Source organism: Melanostigma gelatinosum, assembly GCF_949748355.1.
Source record: "Melanostigma gelatinosum genome assembly, chromosome: 4".
In the NCBI taxonomy this organism is placed as follows: Eukaryota; Metazoa; Chordata; class Actinopteri; order Perciformes; family Zoarcidae; genus Melanostigma; species Melanostigma gelatinosum.
The window spans coordinates 30,692,138-30,710,182 of NC_136637.1; the positions used below are offsets into that span (position 1 = coordinate 30,692,138).

An 18,045-nucleotide genomic window follows, 5' to 3' on the forward strand; every position below is an offset into this window, starting at 1 on the left:
TGGTTAACGTTAACTTTATTTACACTGTGATGGTTAACGTTAACTTTATTTACACTCTGATGGTTAACGTTAAACTTTATTCACACACTGATGGTTAACGTTAACTTTATTTACATGCTGATGGTTAACGTTAACCATTAGCGTGTAAATAAAGTTTAACATTAAACTTTATTTACACTGTGATGGTTAACGTTAAAACTTTATTTACACTCTGATGTTAACATTAAACTTTATTTTCACTCTGATGGTTAACATTAAACTTTATTTTCACTCTGATGGTTAACATTAAACTTTATTCACACTGATGGTTTACGTTAAACTTTATTTACACTGTGATGGTTAACGTTAAAACTTTATTTACACTCTGATGTTAACATTAAACTTTATTTTCACTCTGATGGTTAACATTAAACTTTATTTTCACTCTGATGGTTAACATTAAACTTTATTCACACTCTGATGGTTTACGTTAAACTTTATTTACACTCTGATGGTTTACGTTAAACTTTATTTACACTCTGATGGTTTACGTTAAACTTTATTTACACTCTGATGGTTAACGTTAAACTTTATTTACACTCTGATGGTTAACGTTAACTTTATTTACACTCTGATGGTTGACGTTAAAACTTTATTTACACTCTGATGTTAACGTTAAAACTTTATTTACACGCTGATCGTTAACGTTAAAACTTTATTTACACGCTGATTGTTAACGTTAAAACTTTATTTACACGCTGATTGTTAACGTTAAAACTTTATTTACACGCTGATTGTTAACGTTAAAACTTTATTTACACGCTGATGGTTAACATTAAACTTTATTTACACTCTGATGGTTAACGTTAAACTTTATTTACACTCTGATGGTTAACGTTAAAACTTTATTTACACGCTGATTGTTAACGTTAAAACTTTATTTACACGCTGATTGTTAACGTTAAAACTTTATTTACACGCTGATGGTTAACGTTAAACTTTATTTACACTCTGATGGTTAACCTTAAAACTTTATTTACACTGTGATGGTTAACGTTAACCATCACAGTGTAAATAAAGTTTAACGTTAAAACTTTATTTACACTGTGATGGTTAACGTTAACCATCAGAGTGTAAATAAAGTTTAACGTTAAAACTTTATTTACACTGTGATGGTTAACGTTAAACTTTATTCACACACTGATGGTTAACGTTAACTTTATTTACACTCTGATGGTTGACGTTGAACTTTATTTACACGCTGATGGTTAACGTTGAACTTTATTTACACGCTGATGGTTAACGTTAACCATCAGTGTAAATAAAGTTTAACGTTAAAACTTTATTTACACTCTGATGGTTACCGTTAACTTTATTTACACGCTGATGGTTACCGTTAAAACTTTATTTACACTCTGATGGTTACCGTTAACTTTATTTACACGCTGATGGTTAACGTTAAAACTTTATTTACACTCTGATGGTTAACGTTAACTTTATTTACACGCTGATGGTTACCGTTAAAACTTTATTTACACTCTGATGGTTACCGTTAACTTTATTTACACGCTGATCGTTAACGTTAAAACTTTATTTACACGCTGATTGTTAACGTTAAAACTTTATTTACACGCTGATTGTTAACGTTAAAACTTTATTTACACGCTGATTGTTAACGTTAAAACTTTATTTACACGCTGATGGTTAACATTAAACTTTATTTACACTCTGATGGTTAACGTTAAACTTTATTTACACTCTGATGGTTAACGTTAAAACTTTATTTACACGCTGATTGTTAACGTTAAAACTTTATTTACATGCTGATTCTTAACGTTAAAACTTTATTTACACGCTGATGGTTAACGTTAAACTTTATTTACACTCTGACGGTTAACCTTAAAACTTTATTTACACTGTGATGGTTAACGTTAACCATCACAGTGTAAATAAAGTTTAACGTTAAAACTTTATTTACACTCTGATGGTTAACGTTAAACTTTATTCACACACTGATGGTTAACGTTAACTTTATTTACACTCTGATGGTTGACGTTGAACTTTATTTACACGCTGATGGTTAACGTTGAACTTTATTTACACGCTGATGGTTAACGTTAACCATCAGTGTAAATAAAGTTTAACGTTAAAACTTTATTTACACTCTGATGGTTACCGTTAACTTTATTTACACGCTGATGGTTACCGTTAAAACTTTATTTACACTCTGATGGTTACCGTTAACTTTATTTACACGCTGATGGTTACCGTTAAAACTTTATTTACACTCTGATGGTTAACGTTAAAACTTTATTTACACTCTGATGGTTAATGTTAAAACTTTATTTACACGCTGATGGTTAACGTTAACTTTATTTACACGCTGATGGTTAACGTTAACTTTATTTACATGCTGATGGTTAACATTAACCATCACAGTGTAAATAAAGTTTACACTCTGATGGTTAACGTTAAAACTTTATTTACACTCTGATGGTTAATGTTAAAACTTTATTTACACGCTGATGGTTAACGTTAACTTTATTTACACTCTGATGGTTAATGTTAAAACTTTATTTACACGCTGATGGTTAACGTTAACTTTATTTACACGCTGATGGTTAACGTTAACTTTATTTACATGCTGATGGTTAACGTTAACCATCACAGTGTAAATAAAGTTTACACTCTGATGGTTACCGTTAAAACTTTATTTACACTCTGATGGTTAACGTTAAAACTTTATTTACACTCTGATGGTTAATGTTAACTTTATTTACACTCTGATGGTTAACGTTAACTTTATTTACACTCTGATGGTTAACGTTAAACTTTATTTACACTCTGATGGTTAACGTTAAAACTTTATTTACACTCTGATGGTTAACGTTAACTTTATTTACACTCTGATGGTTAATGTTAAAACTTTATTTACACGCTGATGGTTAACGTTAACTTTATTTACACGCTGATGGTTAACGTTAACTTTATTTACACGCTGATGGTTAACGTTAACTTTATTTACACGCTGATGGTTAACGTTAACTTTATTTACACGCTGATGGTTAACGTTAACTTTATTTACACGCTGATGGTTAACGGTAAACTGTGTAATTAATCGTTGAGGTTCACATGAGAACTGAACTGTGAGGATCAAGGATCAACGTTACTCTGTTCATTTATAATGTTAATGACCAATGTATCAAGACTAAATAAAACTACATCATCACAATAATCAAATCTTCAGCTCTGATGTTCTACATTAAACTCATTTTGCATGAAAACATGCAACTGATTAAGACAAAGGCATAACAACATATGTCAAACAGTTCAGGCTACTCTTGTGAGAGTAAAGATAGAACATATTACACATTTAGATGTGTTCTTCATCCCCTCATCTTCCTCTCTCTGTCTTCTCTGATTTTTACTTTCCAGGCTGCCGTTAGGAAATCTGTCCAACATAAACATCGACACGAGCACCTTAGAGTTCCAGGTTCACAGGAATCACGTGAGTGACGCTGGACTTCCAGAGAATCATCCGCAGCACGTAGAAGCTAACGGGCGCTAACGGGCTTCTGTGTTTGTTTTGGCAGACGGCGGTGATGAAGAGCAGCTCAGGCTTCGTAGAGGGATCCACCAGACCTTTCGTGTACAACCTCCTCCTGCTGCCCGGAGAGGTGAAGGCCTTCAGCGTGAGGTTCACTCCCTCCAGCAACCACAGCGTCTCCTCCCTCCTCATCGTCAGGTAACGGGACGAAGCATAAATGGACTAAAACGTTGTTCTGGTCAATTTCGAGATGTTTTGTTCTATTTTTTCCTCCTTAACTCGTCTTCTTTCAGACTGAAGGAAATAAAACATTTATTTTACTTCATCTGTTTACGTTTGTAGATTTCTACTAAATTCACCAAAAGTTACTATTGCATAATGCCTCATTTACATATTTAAACATAACGTTTCAGAAAACTTGTAATACAATAAATACTGCTCTTAATGTTAGTGATGAAGTGTTGAATATTCACCTGTAGAGTCTCTTAATGTGAGTGATGAAGTGGTGAATATTCACCTGTAGAGTCTCTTAATGTGAGTGATGAAGTGGTGAATATTCACCTGTAGAGTCTCTTAATGTGAGTGATGAAGTGGTGAATATTCACCTGTAGAGTCTCTTAATGTGAGTGATGAAGTGGTGAATATTCACCTGTAGAGTCTCTTAATGTGATGGATGAAGTGGTGAATATTCACCTGTAGAGTCTCTGAATGTGAGTGATGAAGTGGTGAATATTCACCTGTAGAGTCTCTTAATGTGAGTGATGAAGTGGTGAATATTCACCTGTAGAGTCTCTTAATGTGATGGATGAAGTGGTGAATATTCACCTGTAGAGTCTCTTAATGTGAGTGATGAAGTGGTGAATATTCACCTGTAGAGTCTCTTAATGTGAGTGATGAAGTGGTGAATATTCACCTGTAGAGTCTCTTAATGTGAGTGATGAAGTGGTGAATATTCACCTGTAGAGTCTCTGAATGTGAGTGATGAAGTGGTGAATATTCACCTGTAGAGTCTAAATGTCTGTGATGTAACTAAACGTCTCTTTAAGGACGTTTCCTCTCAATGAGTTTGTTCTCAGACTCTGATGATAAATCTCCACTTCAGCAGCTCTTACATTCACCAAACTTCACTCGTTCATTCCTCTGTGTGCTGAAGGTTCACACATCACTCATTTATACATTTATTAATACAACATGGAGATAAAGGATGTTTTCTGATTGATGGAGTGATATAAAGAGAAATCATAAATGTAAACACTTTTAAAGACTAATATGTCGACAACATGAAACAATCATTTTGAACCTGACTTTATCCAACGTTCACATTTATGTTCTGGAAATGTATGAAAATGTGCTCATTTGCATATTGAAACAACACTTGTGTGGCAGTTTGATGCTGATATCTATGCGTTGAAAGTTTGACCCTCTTCCTCAATGAACGTGTTCAGAAACAACCTGACTGTGATCGACACCATCTTACTTCACGGTCGAGGAACGACGGAGAGCCTGAAAGTAGCCGGGAAGCCTCCGGGCCACGGCAGCTCTCTGAGGTTCAAGATGACGGAGGCTCTGCTGAAGGACTGCACCGAGAGTGAGCCCCGACCACATATCAATACTCTATCTGGTTTCACCTTTGTGCCTCCGTGGGGACCTTCTGTCATCCTTCTGTCTGTTAATGCATGTTTTGGCAGGAGAGTGAGTTTTTAAAAATGTATTTTGGAGGTTTGAACTCAGCTTCTATGATAAACTGTGTAGACGTCACGCTTCCTATCGTTCACCCAGTCGCTTCAATGAGGAGGGGGAGGGGCTTTAAGTTAAGAACACTTTTAATAACAGTAAGATTACAGTCTTCTACGAGAATATCGTAATCTATTCTCTCATCTGAGACGGTTATTTCTTCCCGTTCACCCAGAGCTCCTTTAATGAAATGCGTATGAACGCTATAATACATTGAGCGTATACTTGCACAGGTGCATTCATGGTTCCCACAGAGGGCACAGCAGGTTAACACACTTTGATTTGTTCCATTATTATTTCTTCATTTCCTCTCAGAGGTAAAAGTCAAGGAGCCAAACTTCACCCTGAAGAGGACGTTCAGAGTGGAGAACACGGGTCTGCTCACCATCACCATCCGATCAGCTGAGATCAACGGACAAGTCTGTGAAGGATACGGATTCAAAGTCCTGAACTGTCACGAGTTTGCACTGAAGCCCAACGCTTCAAAAGACCTCATCATACTGTGAGTGGTCTCTGAACCCTCTGAACCCTCTCAACCCTCTGAACCCTCTCAACCCTCTCAACCCTCTGAACCCTCTGAACCCTCTCAACCCTCTGAACCCTCTCAACCCTCTCAACCCTCTGAACCCTCTCAACCCTCTCAACCCTCTGAACCCTCTGAACCCTCTCAACCCTCTCAACCCTCTCAACCCTCTGAACCCTCTGAACCCTCTGAACCCTCTCAACCCTCTGAACCCTCTGAACCCTCTGAACCCTCTGAACCCTCTGAACCCTCTCAACCCTCTGAACCCTCTGAACCCTCTGAACCCTCTCAACCCTCTGAACCCTCTGAACCCTCTCAACCCTCTGAACCCTCTGAACCCTCTGAACCCTCTGAACCCTCTGAACCCTCTCAACCCTCTGAACCCTCTCAACCCTCTCAACCCTCTCAACCCTCTGAACCCTCTCAACCCTCTCAACCCTCTCAACCCTCTCAACCCTCTGAACCCTCTCAACCCTCTGAACCCTCTCAACCATCTCAACCTTTGAACCATCTGTGTTTCAATAAAACAAGCGTTTCGTGCTCTCTGGTGGGTTCTTAGGTTCAGAAGGTGAAACAGGCCTTTACACACCAGCAGTGTGACAAATAAACATCAACATGCAAATATGTCCCATAAAGAAACCATTCGGCAAATCATGCAAAGTTCTTTGAGGCAAATCCCACAGACCACATGTCGGTTAGCCAGGTTTTATATCCATTCCTGTTTAAACTTCAACATTTCCCCTCGATGCCTTCAGGTTTACGCCCGACTTCACCTCGTCTCGAGTGATCCGGGAGCTGAAACTGGTGACGTGCGGAGGCTCAGAGTTCGTGTTTGTCCTGAACGCCTCGCTGCCCTACCACATGCTGGGCGCCTGTGCAGAGACTCTGCCCAGACCGAGCTGGGAGCTGGAGCTCTACGTCATCGTGTCTCTCATCATGAGGTGAGCGCCTCAAACGCAGCCCCGCTATATCTTCTGTTAGTGTTTCAACCGGACTAACGGTCTGCTGTGAACGTCTCCTCAGCTCCATGTTCCTGCTGGTGATCGCCACAGCGTATCTGGAGGCTCAGAGCATTTGGGAGCCCTTCAAGAGACGCGTGTCTGTGGAATCCAACTCCTCCATGGAGACCGGGAGGCCATTTAATCTCAGGGAAATTGTGCAGATTCACAGTGAATCAAAGTAAGTGGAACACTGGGGGAAGGCTGAGCTACGTCTCAGACACAGTTTGATGAAACCTCACGAGTCACGAGTGAACACATGTATCGGAGGGATCGTTGTGATGTTTAGAAGTATGCTGTGGACGTATGTTCACTCCTCACAGAATGTCTCTCAGTTGAAGTGAAGCTGTATTCAGAATGTCTTCAGCTTGCTGTCACACAGACCTTTCTGAGGGAATGAAGCTGTTATCTATGATCTACAAACACACCAGACTCATTCACTCACACTGATTCTACCTCTCAGGACAGGAGCTGCTGCTCTGCTGCTGAGCTTGTTGTTGGACTTTAGTGTAACCTCAGTAACAGATGGAGGCAGCAGCAGAGCAGCAGCTCCTGTGTCTTGAGAGGTAGCATCACAATGTGAAGGGATCCACATCATGCGACTGGAGACGCAGCTTGTAAAGCGTCATGTGACACCTTTTCTTTGTCCCCTCAGGTTGAATGATTACGGCGACCCTCCTCAGAACTCCAGAGGAGCGTACGCCTCCGGTAACGGAGCGGCTCGGATCGGAGGCCGACAGGGAAACGGCCGCACCTTCTCCGACTCCGACGGTCAAGACAAGAGGTCCAGGATCACCTTCGGCCGCCCAGCAATGCAAACCGCTTCCTCCCAGCTGACCAAAGGAAGTACGACCTCGGGCCAAGAAGCTCCTCCCCCTCCCGCCTCCTCGGCCTGCCAGCTGACCAACCGGAAGGCTCGGAGCACCAAACAGCCGGAGCTCCAGAGTCAAAGTTTAGCCGGGACGTCGTCGTCGCCGCCTCACAGAGGCCTCAGCCCCGAGGAGGCAGAGTACGCCAACCTGATCGGAGCCATGGACAACGACCTGGACCGCCCAGACCCGCTGGGCGGTGAGACTCTCCAGGAACAGAGCGCTCAGTCGATGCAAAACAAAGGTACCCACATCTGTTCATGTCACAAGAGACCAGGTCCAGTTCAGGACCAGGTCTTTGAGCCTGTGTGTGTTTGATGGTGTTGTTGTTGTCCAGTGTTTGAATCCAAAGGGAAGCTCCGGGGCAAAACAAAAGCCCAGAAGAAGAAGGAAGAGAAAGAGAAGAAACCAACAGTAAAGACGACTCCGGGAGATGAGCTGAAAGACAACATGGCCGACAACGACGACAGCTCCTCCACCACCACGGAGACGTCCAATCCAGACGTGGAGACAAACGTCAAAGAGGTACAGAGTGTAGAGCTGTAGTTCAGATATCACGTCTACCGGACTCTCGTAGCAGACGAGTTGAGTTTTACTCCAGTAGATGCTGAGAACTCTCGTCTGAAACACAATAAAACCCTCACGAGTAAGTTGAGTAACATGTGACCAACAAGCAGAACATTGGTCTGTTTGTGGAGCAGCCGTCAGGTAACGGTAGAGGCGTCGTACGGTACGGTAGTGGCGTCGTACGGTAGAGGCGTCGTAGGGTACGGTAGTGGCGTCGTATGGTAGAGGCGTCGTACGGTACGATAGTGGCGTCGTACGGTAGAGGCGTCGTACGGTACGGTAGTGGCGTCGTACGGTAGAGGCGTCGTACGGTACGATAGTGGCGTCGTACGGTAGAGGCGTCGTAGGGTACGGTAGTGGCGTCGTACGGTAGAGGCGTCGTACGGTACGATAGTGGCATCGTACGGTACGGTAGAGGCGTCGTACGGTAGAGGCGTCGTACGGTACGGTAGTGGCATCGTACGGTACGGTAGTGGCATCGTACGGTAGAGGCATCGTACGGTACGGTAGAGGCGTCGTACGGTAGAGGCATCGTACGGTACGGTAGTAGCGTCGTACAGTAGAGGCGTCGTACGGTACGGTAGAGGCGTTGTACGGTACGGTAGTGGCGTCATACGGTAGAGGCGTCGTACGGTACGGTAGTGGCATCGTACGGTACGGTAGAGGCGTCGTACGGTACGGTAGAGGCGTTGTACGGTACGGTAGTGGCGTCATACGGTAGAGGCGTCGTACGGTACGGTAGTGGCATCGTACGGTACGGTAGAGGCGTCGTACGGTACGGTAGAGGCGTCGTACGGTACGGTAGAGGCGTCGTACGGTACGGTAGAGGCGTCGTACGGTAGAGGCGTCGTACGGTACGGTAGTGGCATCGTACGGTACGGTAGTGGCGTCATACGGTAGAGGCGTCGTACGGTACGGTAGTGGCATCGTACGGTACGGTAGAGGCGTCGTACGGTACGGTAGTGGCATCGTACGGTACGGTAGAGGCGTCGTACGGTACGGTAGAGGCGTTGTACGGTACGGTAGTGGCGTCATACGGTAGAGGCGTCGTACGGTACGGTAGTGGCATCGTACGGTACGGTAGAGGCGTCGTACGGTACGGTAGAGGCGTCGTACGGTACGGTAGAGGCGTCGTACGGTACGGTAGAGGCGTCGTACGGTACGGTAGAGGCGTCGTACGGTACGGTAGAGGCGTCGTGCGGTACGGTAGAGGCGTCGTGCGGTACGGTAGAGGCGTCGTGCGGTACGGTAGAGGCGTCGTGCGGTACGGTAGAGGCGTCGTGCGGTACGGTAGAGGCGTCGTGCGGTACGGTAGAGGCGTCGTACGGTACGGTAGAGGCGTCGTACGGTACGGTAGAGGCGTCGTACGGTACGGTAGAGGCGTCGTACGGTACGGTAGAGGCGTCGTACGGTACGGTAGAGGCGTCGTACGGTAGAGGCGTCGTACGGTACGGTAGAGGCGTCGTACGGTAGAGGCGTCGTACGGTAGAGGCGTCGTACGGTACGGTAGAGGCGTCGTACGGTAGAGGAGTCGTACGGTAGAGGCCGCATCCTCAATGAGAGATCATCTCTGAGATCATTAATTAGCTGAGAATGAGACTATTCGTTCATATGCAAGAATAATCAAGAAATGTTGATTATTTTCTTTTTATTTCACTAAATAATCAAAAAACCAATAATAATTTCTTGTATTTTTTATAGCAGCATTGACATAATATCGATCGTGCTGTTATTGAACATGTTCATTTCTTTCAGGAACCTGTGAAGAAGAAAGGACGGACAGTAACAACAGCAAAGGTAAAAGAAGAAACTTCGGATTTCCTCATCAAGCCCAAAACCAAGAAACAAGGACCCACAAAGAAAGAGAACCCGGCAGAGAAGTCCAGGTGAGTTTATGGCGTCATCACATGTGGTCGCATCGTCTTCTGTTTTATTGCCTCTTCTTAGTTTTCATGACGAATCTTTGTTGTCAGTTCTCTGGAGCTGCCGTACGTAACGCCGCTGGAGAACAAACAACGCAAGAGCTTCACATCCAAAGCTCTTAATCCTCTGGTGGGCAGCATCCCGAAGACCAGACCGCTGCAGAAACAGAGATGTGAGTCTTTAGCCCTCATCGCCAGGGACATCTTTCACTCTGTCGCCAAAATACATTCAGACCCTTACAGACAAAGAATGTCCCATTAAAACCGCAATGTTTGATCCCATTGCAGCATCAAATCAATCATTAAATCAAACTTTAAACTGGAATTCTGAGATGTTGTCACTTGTCTGAGACGTGTTTGTTTCGGTAGTCGATGGGAAGCTGGAGGAAGGACGCCCGTCTCTGTTGGCCAAGTTGTTGTCCAGCGGCCCGATGCCGGAGCTCGGCCACAGCAGCAGCTCAGACGGCGAGAAGGACTCGGCCGCTCCAGAGTGGGACGTCCCGCTGTCCAAGCACTGTGTCCGTGAGTAAAGACGTGAAGCCGTCCCCTCGTCTGTCCTCCTGGAGACTCCCGCCGGTCACGTGTTCTACCGTTCTTCTTCTCCAGAAGCAGACAGTCTCCAGCAGATCTCCCTCCAGACCATCAACGCAGACCCTTTCCTGAAGAGATCCTCGACAGCAGAGACCTGCTCCCCTCCCCCCACCTCCCCCATCCTGCTGTCCCGAGGCTCGTACAGCAGCGTGCTCAACAGTAACAGGTGATACCGAACTCTTTCAGGTCTAAAGTCACGAATATACGAGTAAGTTTGGACCAACGTCATCAAACGATGTTCAGTAAGGAACATCTGGACTCTGTGGAGACGTTTCTTTACTTTCAGGCTCATTCAGGAAATAAAACATCAGTCGAGATTCTTCTCGGACATTTTTACAGCTTTGATCTCGTCTTCTGTCCTGAATGTTATCGCCTCGCCCGGATCTGTAATTATAATTATTATGTTTTGAACATTTATTTCACTTCTAATGGCCCGAATATGTCACAGCAACAGATCCATTTACAGGGTTATTAAACGCAGATGTGTCACAGATATCAGAAGCGTTGATTGTGAGGACGTCGTGGGATCTGAACTCAGACAGCTGTTTACTTTCACTTGTCTTCTCGTCGTCAGATATTGTCGATTTCTTCAGGAGGTTGTTTGTGCAGAATTATACGGATGTTGAACCCCTGAATCCATCGATGATCAGTGGTTGATGATGCAGTACCTCTGGTGTGTGTAACTGTTGACTGAACCTTGTGACAGTGAGGGGAACCAGAAGAAGGCTCCAGGGAGTCAGCTGTCAGCTCCTCTGCCCGGCACCAACGGGACCCCCAGCTTTGCTGCCGTCGCTGCCGGCTACGATAAAAGTCCAGGTGAGCTGAGACCCGACACCTGGTCGCAGCGAGTTCTGGTTCTGGTGGGCAACTCATGTGGTTTCTGTCCCGGTTCAGGTGGATCCGGTCCAGGTAAACCTGACAAGGCTCTGGCTCACATGACATCGGTGGAGAGTGACAGCTCGGACAGGTAATGAGAGGAAACAACGTGTTGATGTACAGGTGTGAGATCAATACCTGATGTGTGTGTGTGTGTGTGTGTGTGTGTAGCTCTGGACTGTGGAGCCCCCTCGACTCGGCCAGCAGTCCAAACTTCCATTCTGCAAACTCCTTCTCTGCTTTTGGACCCAACAGCTCCTTCAACCTGACCAAAGGTAACCTGTGTACCAACGAAGAAGAACTAGCGACACTTCAGTGCTTGTTGGCTTTGTTCAAACTGGTGTGTGTGTGTGTGTGTGTGTGTGTGTGTGTGTGTGTGTGTGTGTGTGTGTGTGTGTGTGTGTGTGTGTGTGTGTGTGTGTGTGTGTGTGTGTGTGTGTGTGTGTGTGTGTGTGTGTGTGTGTGTGTGTGTGTGTGTGTGTGTGGGGGGGGCAGTCTTCAGTGGGATGAAGTCCTCTGAGCCTCCGCAGCGCTGGCCTGAGTTCAGCTCCCCCTCGTCTCTGTGGGACGTCGTGCCGAGCAGCGACTCTCTTCACTCGTGGCCCTCCAGCTCCCCGACGGCCCCGACCGCAGTAAGAGCCTCCGTCTGCATATGTACACATTCTATCATATTTATGTTGGAGAATTCATATCTATAAATATTAGTGCAACGGTTCAGTGGAAAACTATAAATGTACTTTATTTTATTACAACTAACATCAAGTTATTCTTTGACTTTGAACGATGGAACTAGACCTGTTGTTAATATTACATTAAATCTCTTCCTCTGATCGTCGGGTAGAGTTGACTATAAATCACCTCGTGAAGCTGATGATGATGACGTCTTCATCGCTCACTGTCTTGTCCCAGCTGACGGTGTTTCTGTCCCGTGTCTTTCAGTCCCTCCTGGGTACCGGTCGTAGCCCCTGGTCCACCACGACGCCCTTCGGCAGCTCCATCTGGTCCACGAGCGCCGACTCGGCGCTTCACCCGTTCCCCCCGACGACCGGCTCCACGGTGGCGCTGAGCGATCTGGTCGGCGGTCCCTCCTCCCCGTCGCCGTCGGCGATCGCCGCTCCGCCCGAGCTGAGTCGGACCTACAACCCGTGGAACATGTGGAGGCCGACGTTGAGCCGGCGCAGCTCCGAGCCGTGGCCCAGCTCCCCCGACAACGGCAGTTAAAGTGCTGCTCATCACAATCCAACAGAAAGCAAAGTCACCTGAAGCGTGAGAGGCTTCGGTGGCCGTCTTGTTCTCTGCAGCGTTTTATTCATGGGGGGGCAGAAGTGCTCACTCTTTTATTTGGATTTGTTTTAACAGGTGCCCCTAAATTGATGGAATGCTGGTAGCATGGAATGCTAATGCCAGCGCAGCTGGTGATGTTCAGTATTACTGTTGGAGCAGACGTCTGGTTTTAAGCCGCGTGGCTTCTTTTCACCCTCGTTTTGGTTTCTTTCAAAAGTCAAAATGATTTTAATTCTTTCACTTTTATTTGGCGTCTAAGAAGTGATTCCTCCGAACATCGGTGATCAAACACTGAGTTTGAGGTTTGTACTGTACATCGCCTCGTCAGCAAATTTAAATAAAGGTTTTCAGCAGAACATCTTGTTTTTTATTCCATTTCAAAATAACGTGCGATACCTCAACACATCACCTCGTATGGCAAACAGACGCTGCATGTATTGTTGGTCATTTGTGTCCATTCAACGCTAGCACGCCCCCTTGAGGCTGTAACGATGTCATGAAGTCACAGCTATGATTACAAATGAAATATTGCACTCAGAACTTTTGGGGCTCCTCCTGAATCGGTCTCAATATCTCAGAAGTAAGTTCGGAGTTCTTTGATCTTTAGTTCCCGCTTTGAAAGAATATGACCGACAACGACTTGGCGATAAATGTGGTTTATTTATCATAAAATCAAAAGAAAGAACACATTGATGAACAAAGGAAGGATGTGATGACGCCGACTCTTCACGTTGGAAGACGCGAGCTCGTTTCCTCCTCGCTGATGTTCGGCTCGTCACTTCTTCGGTTGTCTAACGGACGCCATGAGCAGCTGACTGAACTTGGCCACGTCACACTTGGTCAGAACGGAGACGGCGTGGCTCTTCTTCAGCTCGTCGGTGCGATCGAGAGCCATCATGCCACGAGCGATGGAGCCCTGCAGCTCCACGCGGACGGGGCACTCGATGCGCTCCGTCACCACGCTGCCGTCGATGCAGGCGGCCATCGCGTAGGCATCGTAAGAGACGAAGCCGGGTCCGAAATACACGTCCCTCTTGTTCATCAGAGCCTCTTTGGCGTAAGCCCGGCATTTGGACGTGATCGTCTTCATGAAGCCTGCAGCGGGGGCATCTTGATTCATCAACTCCTCGAAGAACTCCTGTGAAGTGGATCAATGATCAGTTTGCAGGTTTACGTAGTTCCTCCCCGACGGCACTTCTTACCCACGGCAGCGCATTCCTGCAGGCGTACTCCCACGATGCCACGGCTGTCGGGCAGAGGAACTCTTCAAGAACAATGTAGGCCGACTCTGCATCCATCGCAAAGTTGAACTCTGCACAAAGCGTCGCGTTTCCTTTTCCTACGAAAGACAAAAAAAACAAGTTCTACAAATCAAACCGTGTAATCGTGCAGCAGCATTAAGGGCCGTTCACAGAATAATAAAATGTATTTATAGAGCGCTTTTCACAGAGCAGAAATTTAAAAGCATAAAAAAACACAATGTGACCCTCTGGTCAATAAATCACATATTTTAAGAGCCGGTCTAGGACATGGGTTTTTACTCAAACGCCAGCCTAAACAGGTGGGTTTTGAGCTGCTTCTTAAAAGTAACCGCGAGGCGCAGAGTTGCAGGCAGAGCATTCCAGAGCCTCGGGGCCACTGCCTCAAAGGCTCGGTCACCACGGGGCCACTGCCTCAAAGGCTCGGTCACCACGGGGCCACTGCCTCAAAGGCTCGGTCACCACGGGGCCACTGCCTCAAAGGCTCGGTCACCACGGGGCCACTGCCTCAAAGGCTCGGTCACCACGGCTCTTACATCGTGTGCGTGGGACAGAAGACCTCGAGCGTTTGACCTGAGAGTGCGGGCGGGTGAATATGGGTGAAGTAGATCAGCTACATAAGCCGGAGCCTGACCGTGAAGTGCTCTGTAAGTGATGGTGAGAATGTTAAAGTGTATCCGAGATGCTACAGGAAGCCAGTGGAGAGATCGGAGTACGGGGGTGATGTGAGACCGTCGGTTTGTCCTGGTGAGTAATCTGGCGGCAGCGTTTTGGATGACCTGCAGACGGTTAAGAGCAGATGCACTGAGTGATGTGAAAAGTGAGTTGCAGTAGTCAATGCGAGAAGAGATAAATGTGTGTATGATCATCTCTAGTTCAGCTGTTGATACCACAGATCTCAGTTTGCTGATATTTCTTAGATGGAAGAAACATGACCTGGACAGCTGCTTAACATGAGGGTCAAACGACATGGAGCGACAACTTGTTTGCACCTAAAATCCCTCGTCGTCAATGTAGGCGTGCGTAAGGATCGCTCAAAAGCGAGAGTTCACCAGTAGCTCAGTGTCTCAGTGTCTGTCTGTGTCTCAGTATCTCAGTGTCTGTCTCAGTGTCTCAGTATCTGTCTGTGTCTCAGTGTCTGTCTCAGTATCTCAGTATCTGTCTGTGTCTCAGTATCTCAGTGTCTGTCTCAGTATCTCAGTGTCTGTCTCAGTGTCTGTCTGTGTCTCAGTGTCTGTCTCAGTATCTCAGTGTCTGTCTCAGTGTCTCAGTATCTCAGTGTCTCAGTATCTCAGTGTCTGTCTCAGTATCTCAGTGTCTATCTCAGTGTCTCAGTGTCTGTCTCAGTATCTCAGTGTCTATCTCAGTGTCTCAGTGAGTGTCTCAGTGTCTCAGTGTCTGTCTCAGTATCTCAGTGTCTCAGTATCTCAGTGAGTGTCTCAGTGTCTCAGTATCTCAGTATCTCAGCGGTTGCTCCCGATGTAAAGAGCTGCAGTGAAACAACGAATCACAGCCGGCAGACATCTTCTCTTTCTGCCATAAATGAGAGTCGGCAGTAAATATGTGAAGAAGAAGTTCAGGACGATGCAGACCGGAGCTTCACGCTGGAGCCAAAGTGAAGATGAGAAACGCTGCGGCGAGAGCAGCAGATTCATTTACATTTGTTGCTGAATTGAAGCAACGTCGTGATCGCCCCTTACCTTCCATGTTGCCTCCCATAATGTACAGATCTTTCAGCTTTTGGGGAAAACCTGGATCCAGTCTGACAGCCAGAGCCAGATTAGTGAGCGGTCCGAGAGCCACCAGGGAGACCTGTCGAGGCACAGACTGTGAGCACGCGTGTGCCGGCGTGAACAATACCGGATGAAATGTTTCAAACCACTGGACGCAAACACTGAGGCCGTGTGGACGGAGCGCTTCAGTCCAGTCATCGTCGCACACGTGCACAGCGCACGTGCACAGCGCACGTGCACAGCGCACGTGCACAGCGCACGTGCACAGCGCACGTGCACAGCGCACGTGCACGTGCACAGCACACGTTCCAACTCATTTACAAATATACACACATGGATAGAGATGGACGCACGCACATGCACACGCGCACACACACGCGCGCGCACACACACACACACACACGCACACACACCTGCTTGTGGTTTGCAGTCACCAGCCTCATCATTGCGTTCACTGCGTGCTCCTTCTGGATCTTGTCCTCCCACTGCGGGTCCTGGTCTTCCAGCACGTCCCCGAGTCCGTCCGTCCCGAAGTGGTCCCTCGCTGGTAGACTGGCTCCCACTAGTGGCCCAGCACAGCCCCGGAACACGGGGATCTGCAGGAGAGCGTGTTGCAGTTGTCAGACTGTTGTCGTTCTACTGATGAAGGACTTGAAGCTGCAGAGAAGCAGACGGACCTGCTGACGCTCACAGACGGAGAGAACCTTCAGCACATTCTGACACACGTTCTCCAGCGACGCGTTCCCGAACACGCAGGTGACGGCCAACACCCGGATGTCGGGCGCCGCCAGCGCCATCATGATGGCCTGAGCGTCGTCTATGCCGCAGTCTGTGTCGATGATCACCGGCCTCTTCGCCATCCTTCTCCTTCTCCGGTATTTACACTCAAAAGTGGTTCAAAGCGTCCGGAAGCTGAACAAAGACAAGAGCATAGAATACAACCACACGTTCAACAGATGACCGTGAGTCACTTCAGATCATCTGGGATAGTTTGGTAGAATCTGCTGACTCGGGTTCTGAAGGTCTCACGTGTTTCTTCAATCAAGTGAAACTCGCTCTGCGTTCATGCAGAATATGAATCATTTCCTTTTGGCCACATAGCTGTGACACCGTGTTAGTGTGTTATTATATTACAAAAGTATTGGATGTGAACAGTCAGAACCAGACCGGACGGGTTCCACGTGGTTCTGGTCTCGTCTGACGCCAGTGGTTCTCAAACTTCTATGTTCGCCGCCGCCGCCCCAACTAAAGTGTAACAAAATGCTCCATGTTGAATTTTTATTGAAACAACATTTTGTGACTCCTCCGTCTGTGCTTTTTCAAATAATACAATAAAGAAAATTGCAATCACTTTTAAGTAAACCAGATTGCTCCATCAGACAAAAACAAATAAAATGTGCAATCACTTTGTTAGAACAATGCAGATGAAGTTATATCTGCAAAAAATAACGACAATTTGGCAAAAAATAGCTTATTGCAATTGGCTGCAATTAACCTGTTTTGCACTAAACATCTTTTCAAGATAACAATAAAGTGCAACCTGTGAAAAACTAAAGGAAACAAGTTTCCTACTATGCGCAGCTCGTTCAGACATAAAGCACAGACGGGTCTCTGCTCATCTCCCGCGTTCACTGTGAAGCAGAGCCAGAGAGGCCTCGTCACATCTTCTTCTTGCTGCTCGCTGTTCGTCTCGGATGCATCGCTTGCGGTTGCTTTTCTGTTCCCGCCAAATGTCTCTTCATTTGGAACACAAAGCCACATCGTCGCGCATGCGCAAGCGTAACCTGTTAACGGCGTAACGTAAACATTTACACGAAAGTACAGGCATTTCGCCATGTATTTATTAATTACTTTAACAAACCACTGAAGAAACAGAACAGACTCACCTTCCGCCTGAAGCTGAGCCACGCTGCCGTCTCTGATTAGTGGAACCGTTGGATCGATCCACGCGTCACTGACACGCCTTCAAATAGTCACGTGACGTTTAAAGTAAATATCACACAATAGCATGAGATACTATCTTTAAAACAACACATAACGTTTGGACTTGACAGTGTCGTTAACTTTCGTGTTTTCACGTTAATATGAAGCGTTGAATATCCCCCCCCCCCCTCAGAATGGTTCGGTCCGTTGAAGCTGCACCGGAAGTGAAGGCCGGTCCGT

At 46.2% G+C, this 18,045-nt stretch overlaps 2 protein-coding genes across 2 annotated transcripts in view; one reads left to right on the forward strand and one right to left on the reverse strand.

Moving 5' to 3' along the window:
- tmem131 (transmembrane protein 131) overlaps positions 1-13,246 on the forward strand; it is a 46,188-nt gene extending 32,942 nt beyond the window's left edge. The window contains exons 25-41 of the mRNA XM_079267432.1: positions 3,415-3,487; positions 3,573-3,724; positions 4,972-5,114; positions 5,576-5,762; positions 6,539-6,724; positions 6,807-6,962; positions 7,437-7,894; positions 7,988-8,175; positions 9,973-10,103; positions 10,191-10,312; positions 10,509-10,661; positions 10,746-10,896; positions 11,437-11,546; positions 11,625-11,697; positions 11,778-11,881; positions 12,102-12,238; positions 12,546-13,246. Of these exons, the coding sequence (XP_079123558.1) occupies positions 3,415-3,487; positions 3,573-3,724; positions 4,972-5,114; positions 5,576-5,762; positions 6,539-6,724; positions 6,807-6,962; positions 7,437-7,894; positions 7,988-8,175; positions 9,973-10,103; positions 10,191-10,312; positions 10,509-10,661; positions 10,746-10,896; positions 11,437-11,546; positions 11,625-11,697; positions 11,778-11,881; positions 12,102-12,238; positions 12,546-12,827 (2,806 nt within the window). The 3' untranslated portion in view covers positions 12,828-13,246. The remainder of the gene's footprint in view (positions 1-3,414; positions 3,488-3,572; positions 3,725-4,971; positions 5,115-5,575; positions 5,763-6,538; positions 6,725-6,806; positions 6,963-7,436; positions 7,895-7,987; positions 8,176-9,972; positions 10,104-10,190; positions 10,313-10,508; positions 10,662-10,745; positions 10,897-11,436; positions 11,547-11,624; positions 11,698-11,777; positions 11,882-12,101; positions 12,239-12,545) is intronic.
- Positions 13,247-13,530: 284 nt separating this feature from the next.
- Positions 13,531-17,928, reverse strand: LOC306776663 (inosine-uridine preferring nucleoside hydrolase). The gene is made up of 6 exons (XM_079267442.1): positions 17,769-17,928; positions 16,560-16,794; positions 16,296-16,478; positions 15,850-15,961; positions 14,093-14,229; positions 13,531-14,028 (listed from the first exon to the last, which is right to left on the reverse strand). Exons 2-6 carry the CDS (start codon positions 16,740-16,742, stop codon positions 13,666-13,668), a joined length of 978 nt encoding a protein of 325 aa, XP_079123568.1. The 5' UTR covers positions 16,743-16,794; positions 17,769-17,928; the 3' UTR covers positions 13,531-13,665.
- Between the last annotated feature and the right edge of the window lie 117 nt (positions 17,929-18,045).